Source organism: Oncorhynchus gorbuscha, unplaced genomic scaffold (genome assembly GCF_021184085.1).
Source record: "Oncorhynchus gorbuscha isolate QuinsamMale2020 ecotype Even-year unplaced genomic scaffold, OgorEven_v1.0 Un_scaffold_645, whole genome shotgun sequence".
NCBI lineage: Eukaryota > Metazoa > Chordata > Actinopteri > Salmoniformes > Salmonidae > Oncorhynchus > Oncorhynchus gorbuscha.
The window spans coordinates 115,628-132,057 of record NW_025745751.1 but is presented as its reverse complement, the minus strand read 5'-3'; the positions used below and the strand labels follow the sequence as shown (position 1 = coordinate 132,057).

General features: G+C 43.7%; 3 protein-coding genes across 3 annotated transcripts; 1 reads left to right on the top strand and 2 right to left on the bottom strand.

Annotated features, from left to right (window-relative positions):
* Positions 1 to 3,681: 3,681 nt before the first annotated feature.
* Positions 3,682 to 8,794, bottom strand: LOC124019632 (zinc finger protein 653-like). The gene is given in 11 exon segments (XM_046335035.1): positions 3,682 to 4,772; positions 4,994 to 5,093; positions 5,820 to 5,903; positions 5,906 to 5,933; positions 6,116 to 6,227; positions 6,369 to 6,459; positions 6,622 to 6,796; positions 6,933 to 7,465; positions 7,609 to 7,926; positions 8,035 to 8,072; positions 8,298 to 8,794. Coding segments are annotated over 11 exon segments (1,953 nt in total). The 5' UTR covers positions 8,594 to 8,794; the 3' UTR covers positions 3,682 to 4,594.
* Positions 8,629 to 10,676, top strand: LOC124019634. Its single transcript, XM_046335037.1, has 2 exons — positions 8,629 to 9,024; positions 9,420 to 10,676. The coding sequence occupies exons 1-2, from the start codon at positions 8,761 to 8,763 to the stop codon at positions 9,969 to 9,971; spliced, it is 816 nt and encodes a 271-aa protein (XP_046190993.1). The 5' UTR covers positions 8,629 to 8,760; the 3' UTR covers positions 9,972 to 10,676.
* A 197-nt stretch (positions 10,677 to 10,873) lies between these two features.
* Positions 10,874 to 15,850, bottom strand: LOC124019633 (erythropoietin receptor-like). Its single transcript, XM_046335036.1, has 8 exons — positions 15,551 to 15,850; positions 15,087 to 15,222; positions 14,728 to 14,894; positions 14,479 to 14,630; positions 14,182 to 14,338; positions 13,951 to 14,038; positions 13,731 to 13,818; positions 10,874 to 13,562 (listed from the first exon to the last, which is right to left on the bottom strand). Exons 1-8 carry the CDS (start codon positions 15,648 to 15,650, stop codon positions 12,861 to 12,863), a joined length of 1,590 nt encoding a protein of 529 aa, XP_046190992.1. The 5' UTR covers positions 15,651 to 15,850; the 3' UTR covers positions 10,874 to 12,860.
* Positions 15,851 to 16,430: the final 580 nt, after the last annotated feature.

Below are 16,430 nucleotides of genomic sequence, written 5' to 3'. Positions count from 1 at the left end.
TACAGCTCAGCATTTAACACCATAGTACCCTCCAAACTCATCATCAAGCTCGAGACCCTGGGTTTCGACCCCACCCTGTGCAACTGGGTACTGGACTTCCTGATGGGCCACCCCCAGGTGGTGAGGGTAGGTAACAACATCTCCACCCCGCCGATCCTCAACACTGGGGCCCCACAAGGGTGCATTCTGAGCCCTCTCCTGTACTCCCTGTTTACCCACGACTGCGTGGCCATGCACGCCTCCAACTCAATCATCAAGTTTGCAGACGAACTACAGTGGTAGGCTTGATTACCAACAACGACGAGACAGCCTACAGGGGGGAGGTGAGGGCCCTCAGAGTGTGGTGTCAGGAAAATAACATCACACGTCAACAAAACAAAGGAGATGATCGTGGACTTCAGGAAACAGCAGAGGGAGCACCCCCCCTATCCACATCGACGGGACAGTAGTGGAGAGGGTAGTAAGTTTTCAGTTCCTCGGCGTACACATCACGGACAAACTGAATTGGTCCACCCACACAGACAGCGTGGTGAAGAAGGCGCAGCAGCACTACATTACCCATCTCGTATGTATATACTGTACTCTATACCATCTACTGCATCTTGCCATCTTGATGTAATACATGTATCACTAGCCACTTTAAACAATGCCACTTTTATTTGTTTACATACCCTACATTACTCATCTCATATGTACATACTGTACTCGATACCATCTACTGCATCTTGCCTATGCCGTTCTGTACTATCACTCATTCATATATTTTTATGTACATATTCTTCATTCCTTTACACTTGTGTGTATAAGGTAGTTGTTGTGAAATTGTTAGGTTAGATTACTCGTTGGTTATTACTGCATTGTCGGAACTAGAAGCACAAGCATTTCGCTACACTCGCATTAGCATCTGCTAACCATGTGTATGTGACAAATACAATTTGATTTGATCTAAGGATCCCTCCCTCTTGAAACAGAACCTTACGGAGTCGCAAGCTTCTGTGAATTAACCATTTCATGGCCTATCTACTTTTCAAAATTAACCTTAAGTAACTGTCCATTGAAAATCAAACTTTTAGAAGTTAATATTCTGTTAACTCATACCCAAATAACATTGACTCATCCTATACTTAAATAAAACCTACCTCAAACTTGTATCTCAAACAGACCGTTTCAAAAATGCTTGTATTTCCTCAGAGGGTGATGTCATTCCAACACAGAAAAGCTGCTTTTGAATATACTTAAAAGAAATTGGAAGTAAAACTATTTCATTCAAGTACCTTGACTTACTCAATGAAATTATTTAGAACATTTGTCATGCCAGCCATTGGTGACATACCTAATGTGTCTTATACAGTGTAACTAATCCCTCTGCAAGGCAATCAAACAAGCTAAGCATCAGTATAGAGACAAAGTAGAATCTCAATTCAACGGCTCAGACACAAGAGGTATGTGGCAGGGTCTACAGTCAATCACGGATTACAAAAAGAAAACCAGCACCGTCACGGACCAGGATGTCTTGCTCCCAGGCAGACTAAATAACTTTTTTGCCCGCTTTGAGGACAATACAGTGCCACTAACACTGCCCGCAACTAAAACATGCGGACTCTCCTTCACTGCAGCCGACGTGAGGAAAACATTTAACCGGGTCAACCCTCACAAGGCTGCAGGCCCAGACGGAATCCCCAGCCGCGCCCTCAGAGCATGCGCAGACCAGCTGGCTGGTGTGTTCACGGACATATACAATCAATCCCTATCCCAGTCTGTTGTTCCCACATGCTTCAAGAGGGCCACCATTGTTCCTGTTCCCAAGAAAGCTAAGGTAACTGAGCTAAACGACTACCGCCCCGTAGCACTCACTTCCGTCATCATGAAGTGCTTTGAGAGACTAGTCAAGGACCATATCACCTCCACCCTACGTGACACCCTAGACCCACTCCAAAAGCTTACCGCCCAAATAGGTCCACAGACGATGCAATCTCAACCACACTGCACACTGCCCTAACCCATCTGGACAAGAGGAATACCTATGTGAGAATGTTGTTCATTGACTACAGCTCGGCATTTAACACCATAGTGCCCTCCAAGCTCGTCATCAAGCTCGAGACCCTGGGTCTCGACCCCGCCATGTGCAACTGGGTACTGGACTTCCTGACGGGCCACCCCCAGGTGGTGAGGGTAGGCAACAACATCTCCACCCCGCTGATCCTCAACACTGGGGCCCCACAAGGGTGCGTTCTGAACCCTCTCCTGTACTCCCTGTTCACCCACAACTGCGTGGCCATGCACGCCTCCAACTCAATCATCAAGTTTGCGGACGACACAACAGTGGTAGGCTTGATTACCAACAATGATGAGACGGCCTACAGGGAGGAGGTGAGGGCCCTCGGAGTGTGGTGTCAGGAAAATAACCTCACACTCAACGTCAACAAAACTAAGGAGATGATTGTGGACTTCAGGAAACAGCAGAGGGAACACCCCGCTATCCACATCGATGGAACAGTAGTGGAGAGGGTAGTAAGTTTTAAGTTCCTCGGCGTACACATCACAGACAAACTGAATTGGTCCACCCATACAGACAGCATCGTGAAGAAGGCGCAGCAGCGCCTCTTCAACCTCAGGAGGCTGAAGAAATTTGGCTTGTCACCAAAAGCACTCACAAACTTCTACAGATGCACAATCGAGAGCATCCTGTCGGGCTGTATCACCGCCTGGTACGGCAACTGCTCCGCCCACAACCGTAAGGCTCTCCAGAGGGTAGTGAGGTCTGCACAACGCATCACCGGGGGCAAACTACCTGCCCTCCAGGACACCTACACCACCCGATGTCACAGGAAGGCCATAAAGATCATCAAGGACAACAACCACCCGAGCCACTGCCTGTTCACCCCGCTTATCATCCAGAAGGCGAGGTCAGTACAGGTGCATCAAAGCTGGGACCGAGAGACTGAAAAACAGCTTCTATCTCAAGGCCATCAGACTGTTAAACAGCCACCACTAACCTTGAGTGGCTGCTGCCAACACACTGACTCAACTCCAGCCACTTTAATAATGGGAATTGATGGGAAATTATGTAAAATATATCACTAGCCACTTTAAACAATGCTACCTAATATGTTTACAAACCATACATTATTCATCTCATATGTATACGTATATACTGTACTCTATATCATCTACTGCATGCTTATGTAATACATGTATCACTAGCCACTTTAACTATGCCACTTTGTTTACATACTCATATCATATGTATATACTGCACTCAATACCATCTACTGTATCTTGCCTATGCCGCTCTGTACCATCACTCATTCATATATCTTTATGTACATATTCTTTATCCCCTTACACTTGTGTCTATAAGGTAGTAGTTTTGGAATTGTTAGCTAGATTACCATACGTATAATGTATGCACACATGACTGTAAGTCGCTTTGGATAAAAGCGTCTGCTAAATGGCATATTATTACTTATTGGTTATTACTTCATTGTCGGAACTAGAAGCACAAGCATTTCGCTACACTCGCATTAACATCTGCTAACCATGTGTATGTGACAAATAACATTTGATTTGATTTATATTCATTCCACCATCCACTGAAAATATGTTTGCCAGTCCGTGTGTGTCAGTGACAACACTCACATTATGCCTTTCCTTGCCACATCAGACAATCCCAAACTCCAATACAAATACTCCTTTTTTTATTTTACATTTGTCTCAAACAAATGTCTCTTCCATAAATATATGTAGTCTATTTGGGTCATATTCACATATTTTACATTGATCATTTCAGTAATACAGAAAACAGGAAAATAACTATAAATTAGCAATTCTGCTTTGGATCTTTAGAAAAAAAAAGGTTTTCAAAAACTACATTTGCCATTTTAGTACACAATACAACACCACTCTGTTCATAGACACACAGTTCAACAGACAGACCTGAAAGATGATGCAAGACTTTCACACAAAAAGACTACTCCTTGGTCAGGTCAATGACAAAAATGACCAATTCTCTATTTCAATGTAGGCAGCCCACTTGTGTGACAACACAACTCTGCTTTCTGAATCCATTGACATGTCCTTTACATCCATATGCACATTGTTACAATTACTACTCAAGATGTAATTATAATTTCCCCATGAATATGTACGTTGTTAGTTTTGGCATTTTACCAGTAGGCATCAGTTCATGTACTGATGCGAGAACACAAGAATTAACACAAAAAAACATTTTTTTCCAAACAAGTACATTACAACTGTGGATGACAAGGGTATAAAAATGAATAAAAAAGAGATAATCTATGGATATGTTAATAATATGGTATAGAGACAGGCGTACAGCACATTATGTAAACAACTGTGCTGAAATGTACAATATCAACAGCTAGGCTGTGTCCAGCACAGCTTTGAGAGCATGTTCTAAAGTCCATTATAGTGCGAGAGTCTAAGCAATGTTCATTCAAAAGAGCTGCTCTTTCCCCAAAAGGGCATACCAGTCTCTACGGGCACTCTTCTTCTCTGTGTCGACAGATTCAGTCCCTTTCTGGTCTGACACTGACCAGTTGATATTTAGTGCACATTCCAGCAGCACTGCGCCTTATGTTGCCTGTTTGTCTGGGTGGCTCTTTAACTTGTGGAACTTAACACTGTCAAGCTTTTCAAACCTCTTGCCACAGTGTTCGCAGGTGAAGTTGTAGTGGGCCTCGGGGGTGTGTTTCTTCATGTGCCAGTTGAGAGATGCTCGCTGGCGACACTGGTACCCACAGATCTCACACCTGTAGAAGAGGTAGAGGGGTGGAGGAGGGAGACGAGATAAAGGGGGAAAATGTAAGATGATTCTAATCTGCAGAAAGTGTTTTTAGGAGTGCAATGTAGTCATTTCTGTTTGTGAGACACAATTGCATATATTGTACAAAACCAAAATATAAAATGTGTAGAGAAAATTAAATAAACCGTCTGGGTGTAAAAACTTGAGTGACCAAAGTGTTTCACTCACTGAAGGGGCGTCTCTCCTGTGTGTGTGCGCCGGTGAACCTCCAAGTGATTCTTCCTTTTGAACGATTTCCCACACGTTTCACAGATGAAGTCTCGGACTCCTACACAAAGTTTGACGAAAAATTCTAATCAAATCAAATTTTATTTGTAACATGCGCCAAATACAACAGGTGTAGTAGACCTTACAGTGAAATACTTACTTACAGGCCCTTAACCAACAATGTAGTTCAATAAATTTAGTTTAGAAAATATTGACTAAATAAACAATAACGAGGCTATATAAAGGGGGTACCAGTACCGAGTCAATGTGCGGGGGTACGGCATCTGCGACAAACCAAGTTAAAAAATGAAGGGACAAGCCCAAGTTAGTTGGGCTTGGGCACGGCCTGGAGGTGCAGAATTCAGATACTTGTAATATTGAGTCCCCAGGACAGCTCACAACATATAGCCTCTCTGCTGATTGGAGCTCTCATCAATTAGATTTTATTTGGAAGTGGTTCAGAATCCCCATTAGACATTATTGCTTAAATCAGTCAGTGTATTTAACAGCCATTGTATTTGGTAATTCTAAATGGCCATTCTACAGACCAGTGTAAAGTTGGGTGATTTTACAACCAGGTCAGCAATCATTTCACGGGCAGCACGGTTAGATAAGAAGCATCACCCAGTAAAGTTCCTTACGGTCAAAACCATTAGCTTTAGAGATGGGTTGACATTCAAAGCTGCATTATATAGTACATATTATAGCAGGATAAATATGAATACATTATTACTAGCTCATGCGCCACTGTACAGTATAGCCCAGATTTAGAGTTGTTTGTGCCCACCTGAGTGGATGATCATGTGGCGATGCAGGTGGTTGGACAGATAGAACTTCTTGCCACAGCCGGGGTGGGGGCACACCTTGGTCCTCCCTTCCTGTGAACCAGATTCACATGGTTCTGCAGGGAACATACAAAAGAACAAAAAAGTACATATTATGAATCACAGCATGAAATGGTATTTACAGCAACATTTGTGCATTCGTATTATCTTTATTCGTAACTTGATGGCACGACAAGGTCAAGGTGTTCCAACTCAAGGCAAAAGCTGAAGTGTAGAGTACCTAAAAGGGCCTATTTACCTGAAAGCTGCTGATGGCTACATAGACTTGACTACAGCCTTCATACGGACAGTGGAACATCTTGAGCATTCCGTCTGCCTCGATGACAGGACCTCGTCTGCTCCTTCTACATCTGAAATAGAAAAGGGAGTGATGCCAGTGGTTCGTCTACAGAAGTGCTCTGAGGAAGTCAAGATGGGAATGAAAATGGCATGTCCATCTAAGTTTGTCTCTACAGATATGACCCCCATAATTCTCCATGCTGGCCACTCACCTGCTTAGGCCCCTCTGTAGCTCCCTTTCACAGGTGGGCTCCAAGCCATGAGACTCAACACTGGGCTGGAGCAGCTCCTTGTCACTCAGGCCTGAGAGAAAAATATCTCAAACCATTAGAATAGCAAGCTATTCATCATTGATTTTTGTCAATGTCAGTATCCATTAAATCAGCATATACAACAATTACAGCATATTCTAATGCATTGTCTGTTGGTGTAAGCAAAGGCTAAAATACTCTGTGCCAGCAGTACCTGTGATGGATTCTTCCTCTGTCGTCCTAAAGTCTGCCACTGACTGGCACATTTGGTTGTAAGCCACGCCCTCTATGACAGTGCAGGTGACCTCCTCCACGTCTCCACCCCCCATGTTGAGCTGGATGCCCTCGGATGCCAAAGCCTCGTAGCTGGGGCCAGTGATGATGATCAGCTACAAATGACAGGGAGAGGGACATAGGATAGGCTACATGTTAATATTACTATATAAAGGCAGTGCTTTCAGGGACGACAAATACTTGATTGTGATAAAATTCCAAGACAAATGACTAATGAGTATTTTTCTTAACCTGAGAACCATCCAGAGTTTCTCGCTGGTCTGGTATCTCACAGGTGGTCCCCACAGTCTGTAGTGTCTGAGAATCAAACAGCTCCCCTTGCCCAGGCACCTGCATAGAGGCTGGGACTGGATGGAGGATGGTCTGAGTGTCTATACCAACTATGTCACCCATTGTCTGTGTGGTGTCCTGCTCATTGGCTTTGTCCAGTCTGTCAGTTAAGGATGCGGTCACTACAACACACTCATAGCCATCTTGTGATGTACCCACTCCTTCTCTTCTCAGGTCCTCCGGCTCCTCTGGGTTGATGTCCTCCCCTAAGGCATTGTAACCGGTCTCCTCCTCATCAGACTCCTGGGCTTGCTGTTTGCCTGCCTCCATCACCACCTCCATCTCCCAGACAGACTGATTCTGAGAGAGATGCTCCATTAGTGGAGTGTCTTTGGATGGGGCCTCCATCCCTGGGAGCTGGCTGAGAGCCGTGGCCTGCTCCACCTGATCCATAGTCACCGGGGCTCCGGCCACTTCCAAATCCCCTCCTGCATCTAGGAAAGAGAAGGTTACAGAATACGGATGCATTTAAATACAAGTTACCCTGTTTATGTCAAATCAGTGGTTCCCATACAATTACATGTGACCCAGAGCAATTAAAAGCCAAATTAGTATCTGAATGTTCTGTATCTCTTACCAGTGAGCTGTATGTGGGCATCTGTCTCTCTCCTCCTCCTCCTCCTCCTCCTCCTGGTCATGATTCCTCTGGTATCCTCTGTCCTTGTGTCACTATCAACTTCCTCCTCAGTCTCTGTCTCAGGATCACTGACCCCTCTTGGTGGCGAGGAGAGGTGCTGCACAAATGAATGGTCAGCATCACACTGCCAGATAGCAGAGGTGGAGAATCCAGGTTGGGGTTCCAGAGCTCTGAGCTGTGGTTCATGTGGGCAGGTCTGAGAGTGATCCTGGTACCAGGTCACCATGCTACAAAGGCTAGACACTCTCTCATTTTTCCCTGTAAGAAAATAAGTATCAACAGTGACATAAATGTAATCAATCAATCCCTCATGTAGGGATACTTTTCTTCATGGTTAAGTGGATACAATGCGTTGTTCTTTCTTACCTCTCTTCAGTTTTGTACAGACTTCTGAGGTTGTCTTCCTAGCGCCAGGAATATAAATATCAAGTTATTGCATGAGGATACTGTGTTAACGTTAAGCACTATTGAGTTGATAGCCCGAGCTAGCTAACCCAATTGATTGAAGGAGGTGGCCTGGGGAAGGGACTCACATTTAACAGAGGACGAGAGAGGGGATAAGCTAGCTAAACAATATTAGTTACTATCTAGCTTGATATTCTGATTTGATGTATTATTAGTAAACATACCCTCCGTATTTTTGCTGGTATCTCATCCCGTACGTGGAGTTGAGCAGGATTAGGTACTCGGCAAGTCCAGCGTCACTCAAACTCGTTCGCCGGCGAAGCTCACTCCAAACCTTGTGAGATTCTCCAAGATAAACTCGCCTAACATCATACTTCTTGCGGGACTCGAGGCGTCTTTGTGCTCGGTCAGAATCCGTGAGCCTGGGACGGCCTCTACAACGCCTCAAAATTGATTTTATTTGATCCCCAGCTTCTTCAGCGTCCAGGGGACCCTCTTCTCCTCCATAGCCATCCGCCATCTTGACAACAGCTGTCTGTTGTTGTCATTCCTAGCGGAAGTTGTCTGACAGGAAGTGACACCACTTGGCGGGAAACAAAAATGTTCTCTGCAGATCACGCATTGAGTAGAACGTTTTATCAACGATAAACCAAGTTCATACATGTATATAGATAGCCATAGAAAGATATGGCCGATATTTTGACGCATGTCTTTAGGACATTTATCCAACACAATGGAAAAACGAAGGATTTCAAAGTCATCGCACCATCAAAATGCAGTACCTTGGTGGTCGGAGACTGTAGCGTCAACCGTTCGTTGCTGCTACTTGCGGCGGTGACAGCTGCCTCTGAATTGGGGCTCAAAGTCTCATTTTTCACTCAGGTTCAAATTCAGAGCCTTCCAGGATTATTATACGAATCCATGTCCAACCTGAGCCCCGACAATTTGAAGGTAATTAGCTATTTACATACTACTAGGCCTTAATAACAACTACCCAACTAGCCTCCAGCATCTGTGTTATTTGACACTACCATGATAAACATGACATAACACACAGTACCACACTCCCTATTGAAATTATTGGTCAGCCCACTGACCTAACAATGTCTTATGACATCAAGCACTTTTATTTTGTGCCATGTTCAATTGGAAGACGTAGCAAGTTAATTATAAATGTTGTATGTCCTAAGCACCCCCGATCAGTCACAGAGATGTGCATCACTTATCAGCACAAAACATGTCTGATGGGCCCACGCCCAAGTCCTCCCTAAAAATCAGAGGGAGAAAATGTTTTCCTGAAAAGTCCTAAACAAACTGTTCTGATTATTGGCATGAATTTATTGCAGAAAATCACGTTTTCATACCCCAGGTCCTTGGAAGATTTGCTTCAGCACGTGGCCTCTTTGCATGAATCAGCCTCTGGATCTGCTGCCCCTCCGTCGCTGATCATCGTGGACGGACTGGAGGGCTACCTGCGTGGGCCTGGGGTGAGTGGTGGCCTTCAGCAGGCAGAGCAGTCCTCTGCTGCACACATCTCTGCTCTGCTGTATGACACGGCTGCATTTCTCTCACAGACCTTGGAAGAGAGAGCCGCTAGTCTGGCCCCCTGTCGGGTCATAGCCTCGTTCCAGTCCGAGTGGGAAGGGCATGCTGGTGGGGACTCCTCAGACCCTGTCCTCTCAGTGTTAGACCGCTACTTTCAGGTTAGGTGTACCTTGGACCAGGACTGGAACTCTGCCCCTGCTGTAGCAGGACCACAGGACACGTGGCATGTTTACCTCTCTGGTGCTGGGATCACAGAAGACCCTATTGCTAAGGATGAGGAGGACTCAAGTCTGGCACGAGAATGGCGACTGGTCATTTGCCCCAATCGCTCAATGGAGTTTACAATGGTTTGAAATCTATTAAATGACTTACTAGTGGACAAGGAATAAATAAAAGACATGCAAAAAACATATATACTTATATTAAACAATTGCATTCCCAAAGACAGATGCAAGGGGAACAGTTTTTTTCCCCATTGTACAAAATGGTTTTCACTAGTGTATACAAAAGTTTTCAGCAAGGTTTTTATGTGAATTAAACCACTCTGACTGAATTGTACTGTTCTTGACTGCTCTGGCACAATATCATTTGAGTCTGTTCTCCCTTGCCCTGTTGTCTTCTCTCCTACACAATGTGACTTCACATTCAACCATTCAATTCTAATTTACATTACTTTTCTGTCTAACTGTTGTGCTTGTGGCGCTTTCTAAAATAATTTGTAGAGGGAAGATTAGGCTGATGTTATAGACGGGACAGCAGAGAACATCACGAAAAACGATGTGCACCCTTCAATGGGGCAGAAGGCTGTGTGTTGTCATTCTGGATGGCCAGATAGCTAACAATAATGACAAACTGCCAAGTGGCTCGTTTCAGCTAGTTCTTTATCTTGTTCTTGATACCATGTCTTGTTTTGACTGATGTCACGTCTACGCTAATATGGTAAACATTAGCTAGCTAACCACCAACTGTAACTATGTATTTGAGACAACAAGTGCTCATTGTACAACCTTTATGATTTCAATAAACATTGGAGATGAAATATAGTGTACATGTTGTCAACAATCTAAGCCAAACCTGTCGATTTTTGCCACATAGTTGTGCACCTGTTGGTTTTATTGCTAAACAACCAACCCATCTATAGATATTAGCTATCAGGGGCAATTAGAATGTCTCCCCACGTTGTTCTCAACTAAAGGACAACAAGAAAATCAGTTTACAAGCATTTCGATACACCCGCAATAACATCTGCTAAATATGTGTATGTGACCAATAACATTTGCTTTAATGCCATACATTTTTAAATCATATTAGTACAAAAAAAACATTGAAGATATCTAATATGGAAGCGCATCAGAATTAACATTTGTTATATTTCAGGCATTATAATGACATTTTTGTTGACCATAAAGAGATACTGAGTTACAGAAATGATTGTCAGAAGTTCCGTATAGGTGCTCATCACAGTATTATCATAACATGTCATGAAAAAGTCAGGAAACATTCACCAGTTTGTTTAGAAATGAACACTGAAAATAACTGAAAACTAAAGGGTTTAAAGATAGAAAAATGAGGAACTAGTTAATAATCTAAATGTTAGTTAACAAAAAATAAACATGTTTGATTGGAGCCTTTTCTAAACAAATGTTCACTTTGGTTGTTTTTAAAAGATATGTTCTATAACTGTGTTCTGTGAGGGGATTGTGCTCCTTATCTTCTCTGGACAGATCAGAACCTCATCTCATTATGCTAAGATCTACGTCACTCGTATAAGGAAATTGTTGTGAACTTCACTTGTTATGACGTCCAATACCCTTTTCCCCAATGCCCAGGCTACTCAACTACTGTCCACATTCTAAGGAACGGAACGATAACACTATCTTGGCAAAGAAACAAAACATGAAATAGATTTAACTTCTTTAGGAAAACAGCCCTAATGTTGAAAGCAAATAATTTTGCTGTCATCCAGAGTCACATGTATTTATTTTCCAAGCTATTGCGCACAATATTTTACATACAACAGGTTTTTAAAGGACCGAAGAGTTTCATCTGCTTTGTGTTTCCATTTTGCCACGAAATAAATATTGCGATACTCTACCACCCTCAATCTCAATTCTGGACCTCAAAGCCAGTTCAACTGCATGTTTTCATTGTTCCCCTCTAGTCAGGGACCGATTTAGACCTGTGACTCCAGGTGTGTGTAATTAATTACCAGGTAGAACAGAAGAGCAGCAGGCTCCGGACCTCGTAGGGTCAGAGTTGAGTATGCTTTCCCTACCACATTGAATTGTCATATTAACATGTGTCGATGTAAACAACTCTTTTTCACCAATGGAACCACTTGAAATGTGACAACGTTTTTTCAATCTACTCATACATTTAGCCAAATCACCATTTTTGTTTGTTGGGTGGGAGGAATTACCTACATTTTCAACAAACTGGTGTTTATTTAAACCTCCCAAAAAATGTCATTTGAATTATTTACAGTTTCAACAATTATGGCCTTTCAAAATGCATGATAATATGTAAGATTCAATGAGGTGACAATTAGATAGACAAATATACAAACATTCAAACACTGGAACCATCATGACTTTTACAACCTTTGTTGATCTAAGCATTGCAAGCAAGAGGTGTACAATAGCATCATACTGAAATGTGACACATTGCCTAAACACATTCCTGCACATCCTACAGCACCTCTTCATTCTCGCAGGAGCTTCATGTTAAGACCATGGCTACATCTTAGTGATACTCTTGTACAATACACAATAGACAAACACAATATTTACAATGAAAAGTGTCAACATTATCTAGTTATTCCAATAAAAATATAGAAAATAACCTTGTAAATTGACCTACAAGATCCAATGATCTTAGAACATACACATTACATGTGTTGTATAATATCAACTTTAGAGTGTTTCCGTTGGTCATGTATTTCTCAAACAGCTGCCTTCCGATTGAAGGGATAATGTGAGAATGAGCTTTGTGACATCCAAAAGGATTATGAAATCCTTATCAGGGATACCTTTGACTTTTCCTCACCATAGCCTTTGAGCTTAAATGTTGCTTTGTCTGTTATCTCATAGTTAAGAGAGTAGCCTACACCCTGGCTTTTTACATTCCATTGACAAGAAGATGGAGTCCATGTAGAAGCCTTGGCCAAACATCCCAACTGTTTTTCAGCTTCAATGGACCTTTAAGCCTCAGTTCATAGCCTTGTTACGTAGCTTAGCCTTAATTCAGAATGCAAAGTGGATGGGCGTACCTATGGGTCTTCTGTGTGCAGGGATCTCGTTCTTGTACTCATTGGTATAGATAACTCCCTTCCCAATGTCATCGATCTTACTTGAGCTCATCGGACTGTAATCCATGGAGACGCCTGAGTCGGCCACTGCCATGTAGGTGTACCCAGGGCCCTTGGGCGGCCAGGTGTGGTTTGGGTACTCAAAACTGGACTGGGACGAGAGGCGGCCCAATCCTGAGCTCTGTTGGAAGGAGCCCAAGTCTGATCGAGATTCAGAGGATGTCCTTCCAGAGGCAAAGAGAACCTGCAGGGGCAAGGTTTCTTCCAATATGTCATCCAGAGGCTCCTCCCCACTGTGGTTCTGAGCATTGAGGGTGACATAGGCATCATGGGACTCCAGTAGAGAAGACTGGGTCCAGGGTGCAGGGTGCTGATGAATAGCCCGGAGCTGGTCCATCGGCCAGTGCTCCTGGGGGGTTTCTCTCCACCCCTCCATCAATGCAGAATCCACCCTCTTTAGCTTCTCGTCTTCATCCTCCTCACCAAGTGCCTCTGAGGCCTTGGGCGGCAAAGCGGAGCTGGGTAAGGCGGGACCAAGGCTAACCTCTGAGAGCACCTCTAGTGGTGCAGGGAATTCCTCGGAGTAGAAGTAGGTTGGCCTCAACCATAAGCCTCCAGTGCTGTGGCCCAACCACTCCTATTGACAAACCAAATGAGAGAGGTTCAGGAGTCTGCACTAATATTGAGTCAAGATGAACAGACTACGATACACACAAAAGATATAGATAAACACTGCACAAGGTACTTCATACCGAGTTTCATATTCCAAGGATGCGAAGACCAATACTGGATTTATTTGTCTCACCTGAAAGTCACCGCCATAAACCTTAAAGAGGCCTTGGAACTTGCTTTCAGGGGTGGGAATGATTGGCCAGATCTTCTTCAACAGGAACCTGAGGACAATATTGTACAGCCTTATTCCATAAATACACCACTGATGATGTCTCTACAAAGAAGATCACTAAAGAGTGTAGTTACAGTGGTAGACTAAAAACTTTGGAAAGTTGTTGTTTATGGTAACTGACCTGCGATGAGACATGAGCACAAGGAGAGACAGCAGGGTGAGGACGAGAGAGATGATGAGACTCAGGGACACGATGAGAGGGTCCAAGTCTGCAAATAAGATATCACAGCAACAAGGTTACACCAGGGATGAAATCCAAGGGAAGGATCCCTCACAAATAGAACAAAGATGTTGAGCTCACGAGACAAGCACATTATTTTTGTGAATGTTGCTGCAGGAGAAAGAAGCTTACCACCAGGCATTGTTTCCATCAGTACCGGGTCAGTCCAGGCGCTCCAGTAGCCGCTGTAGCTGATGCCGTCCAGTTTGACACGAATGCGCACCTTGTACTTAGTGCCTGACTGCAGACCACGCAAGATGAGCTCAGAGCTGGCTTGCACCTCCTCCACCTGAAGACGAGATGATAATGCCTTGTCATTGACACATCTCTGCCGAAGGCCAAGAAAGGAACGGCACCATTATTCACGAGAACTTTTCTCTTGTCTGGTTAAAAACTTCTACCTCTGATATGAGTGTGTGTTGTTCATACCTTTCCAATGTGGCTCCCTGCCATGGCGTAGCTGACCTCGTACATCATGCTGTCACCCATGTACTTGAGAGAGGGAGGCAGCCAGCTGGCATTCAGCTGCCCCTGCGTCCCTGTACTCGTCAATGTCAGATTGGCAGGCGGGTCTAACAGGACTGACACACAGACATGAGAAGAAACTGTAATTCCTAAATCCTGAGAAAAAAAAACAAATGGAATAGTTCCCAAAAGTTACCCACAACCAAAACTCACAGACAAGTTCAATGAAGAGACTGCGGTTGTGGATCAGCAGGTCGTCCCGAAACACCCGGATGTCAAGGGGCACAAATAATTGAGTCTGGGAAAACCTGCAAAAATACAGCCTCTTGCCACCTGCTGCTGGTAGGGCAGTTACGGAACACTCACTGCTGTTCTCATTCCTGCAGAGGAGGAGAGACATTTGGATTGTTTACACTTTGTATCAAGTTTCTAGGCTAAATGGAAAATTGAGGTGATCATTCTTCAAAACACATCTTCATAGCAGGTAGCAACCTTCTACCAAGACAAGGTGAGAGAATATGGTACACGTAGCAGCAATTATTAACAGAGCGCTTTGCCTGATCATGACTTACTGGTATGTGTATATGAATGAGTATTGGTCAGCAGAGCCAGCCCTTTCCTCATCCTCCTCCCAGAAGCAGGTGAGGTCTGACATCCCTTCAGCAAAGCACTTTGGATTCTCTGGCTCAGCGTGGAGCAGCAGAGCCACTGTGTGGACAAGGGAGGGAAGTCGTAGTCCACAAGGAAAATGTGTGTTGGGGCATTATTGGTATTGACAATTTAGTAAACACAGGTGAAGACTTAAAGTCTCCAAACAGCTCCAGAGGAATGACTATTGCTGATGAGTGATTATTATAACTGTTTTTAACAGCTATTAAATTCACCAAAACCTTTGACAATTGATAACTTGTCTCTATCTTAACCAAATCTAAAACAAACATATTTTGTGGAAATACAAAATATAACATGATTGAAAATAAGCGTTGTAATTGTAAATTGTAAACACAAGTAGGCTATTTGGGAAAATGTGTCCTACCTTTAGTTTCCAAAGCTTGTGCACCATGCACGATGGACGTTTTCTGAGCGCAAAATAATACACAAAATACCAACAGCTTATTCAGGTTATCGTTTGTCATCTTTTTGTCTCCTCTGAGAACAAAGCGGCCTACGCGTTCTGTTGTACTGCATAACTGGTAGGCAACCAGCTCCAAACGTCTGTTTTCTCCATCTCGCTTCGTGACAGTCTGTCTCCGAGATACTATGGATAGTGCAACACAGTTGTGCGTGCATCACAGGAGATAAGGTGTGAGCGAGTGTCCATGCCAAGCTGTTTACTTTTTACTCAAACCCAACTGTAGAGGTGGAGCATACAAAATATTTTCACTCATGTCTGTGGGCGGGACTAGAGTAAGGTTACAACATGCTTCCATTGCAACAATATGTCCCCCCAAACCACAGGGAACCTTGGAGAAAGAAAGCTGAGGGCCACAACACAACTCTAAGTGACAACTGCACTTAGTTGTAGTGGGCTATTTTTTCAACATGCATAATTGAAGTTCCTTATTGTGAGGAACAAAGGTGGCACGTGGCAGACATACGCAGGTAATAGGGTAGGCCTAATAACTGAAAACCCACATGGAGCCAGTGAACTCACAACTCAGCGTAAACGGTCTCTTATCTCTGACCTACACCCATGTTTTTGAGCTCGACCTGCGTTATCTGTATTGCAAGGGGTAGTGTCCCGTGATAAGCATGGGGGCGTTTAGGCTCATCCCAACCCTACATCATTTGAATGTAATTTAGCCTGGCCTTACATCACTTGACTTTACTGGGCTCAGGCTGAGGATTTCTCATTTGGCACTAAGGAAGATCACTGATAGGCACCAGTATATGATGGAAGACTACAGTATGATGTA

Excerpts from the sequence above, each read along its gene's own strand:
- LOC124019634 (XM_046335037.1), top strand. The coding sequence starts at position 8,761 with ATGGCCGATATTTTGACGCATGTCTTTAGGACATTTATCCAACACAAT. Across the intron at positions 9,025-9,419 it reads TGAGCCCCGACAATTTGAAG|AAAATCACGTTTTCATACCC; the intron begins GTAATTAGCTAT and ends AATTTATTGCAG.
- LOC124019633 (XM_046335036.1), bottom strand. The coding sequence starts at position 15,650 with ATGACAAACGATAACCTGAATAAGCTGTTGGTATTTTGTGTATTATTT. Across the intron at positions 14,039-14,181 it reads GATGGAAACAATGCCTGGTG|ACTTGGACCCTCTCATCGTG; the intron begins GTAAGCTTCTTT and ends TCTTATTTGCAG. Across the intron at positions 13,563-13,730 it reads TTTATGGCGGTGACTTTCAG|GAGTGGTTGGGCCACAGCAC; the intron begins GTGAGACAAATA and ends GTTTGTCAATAG.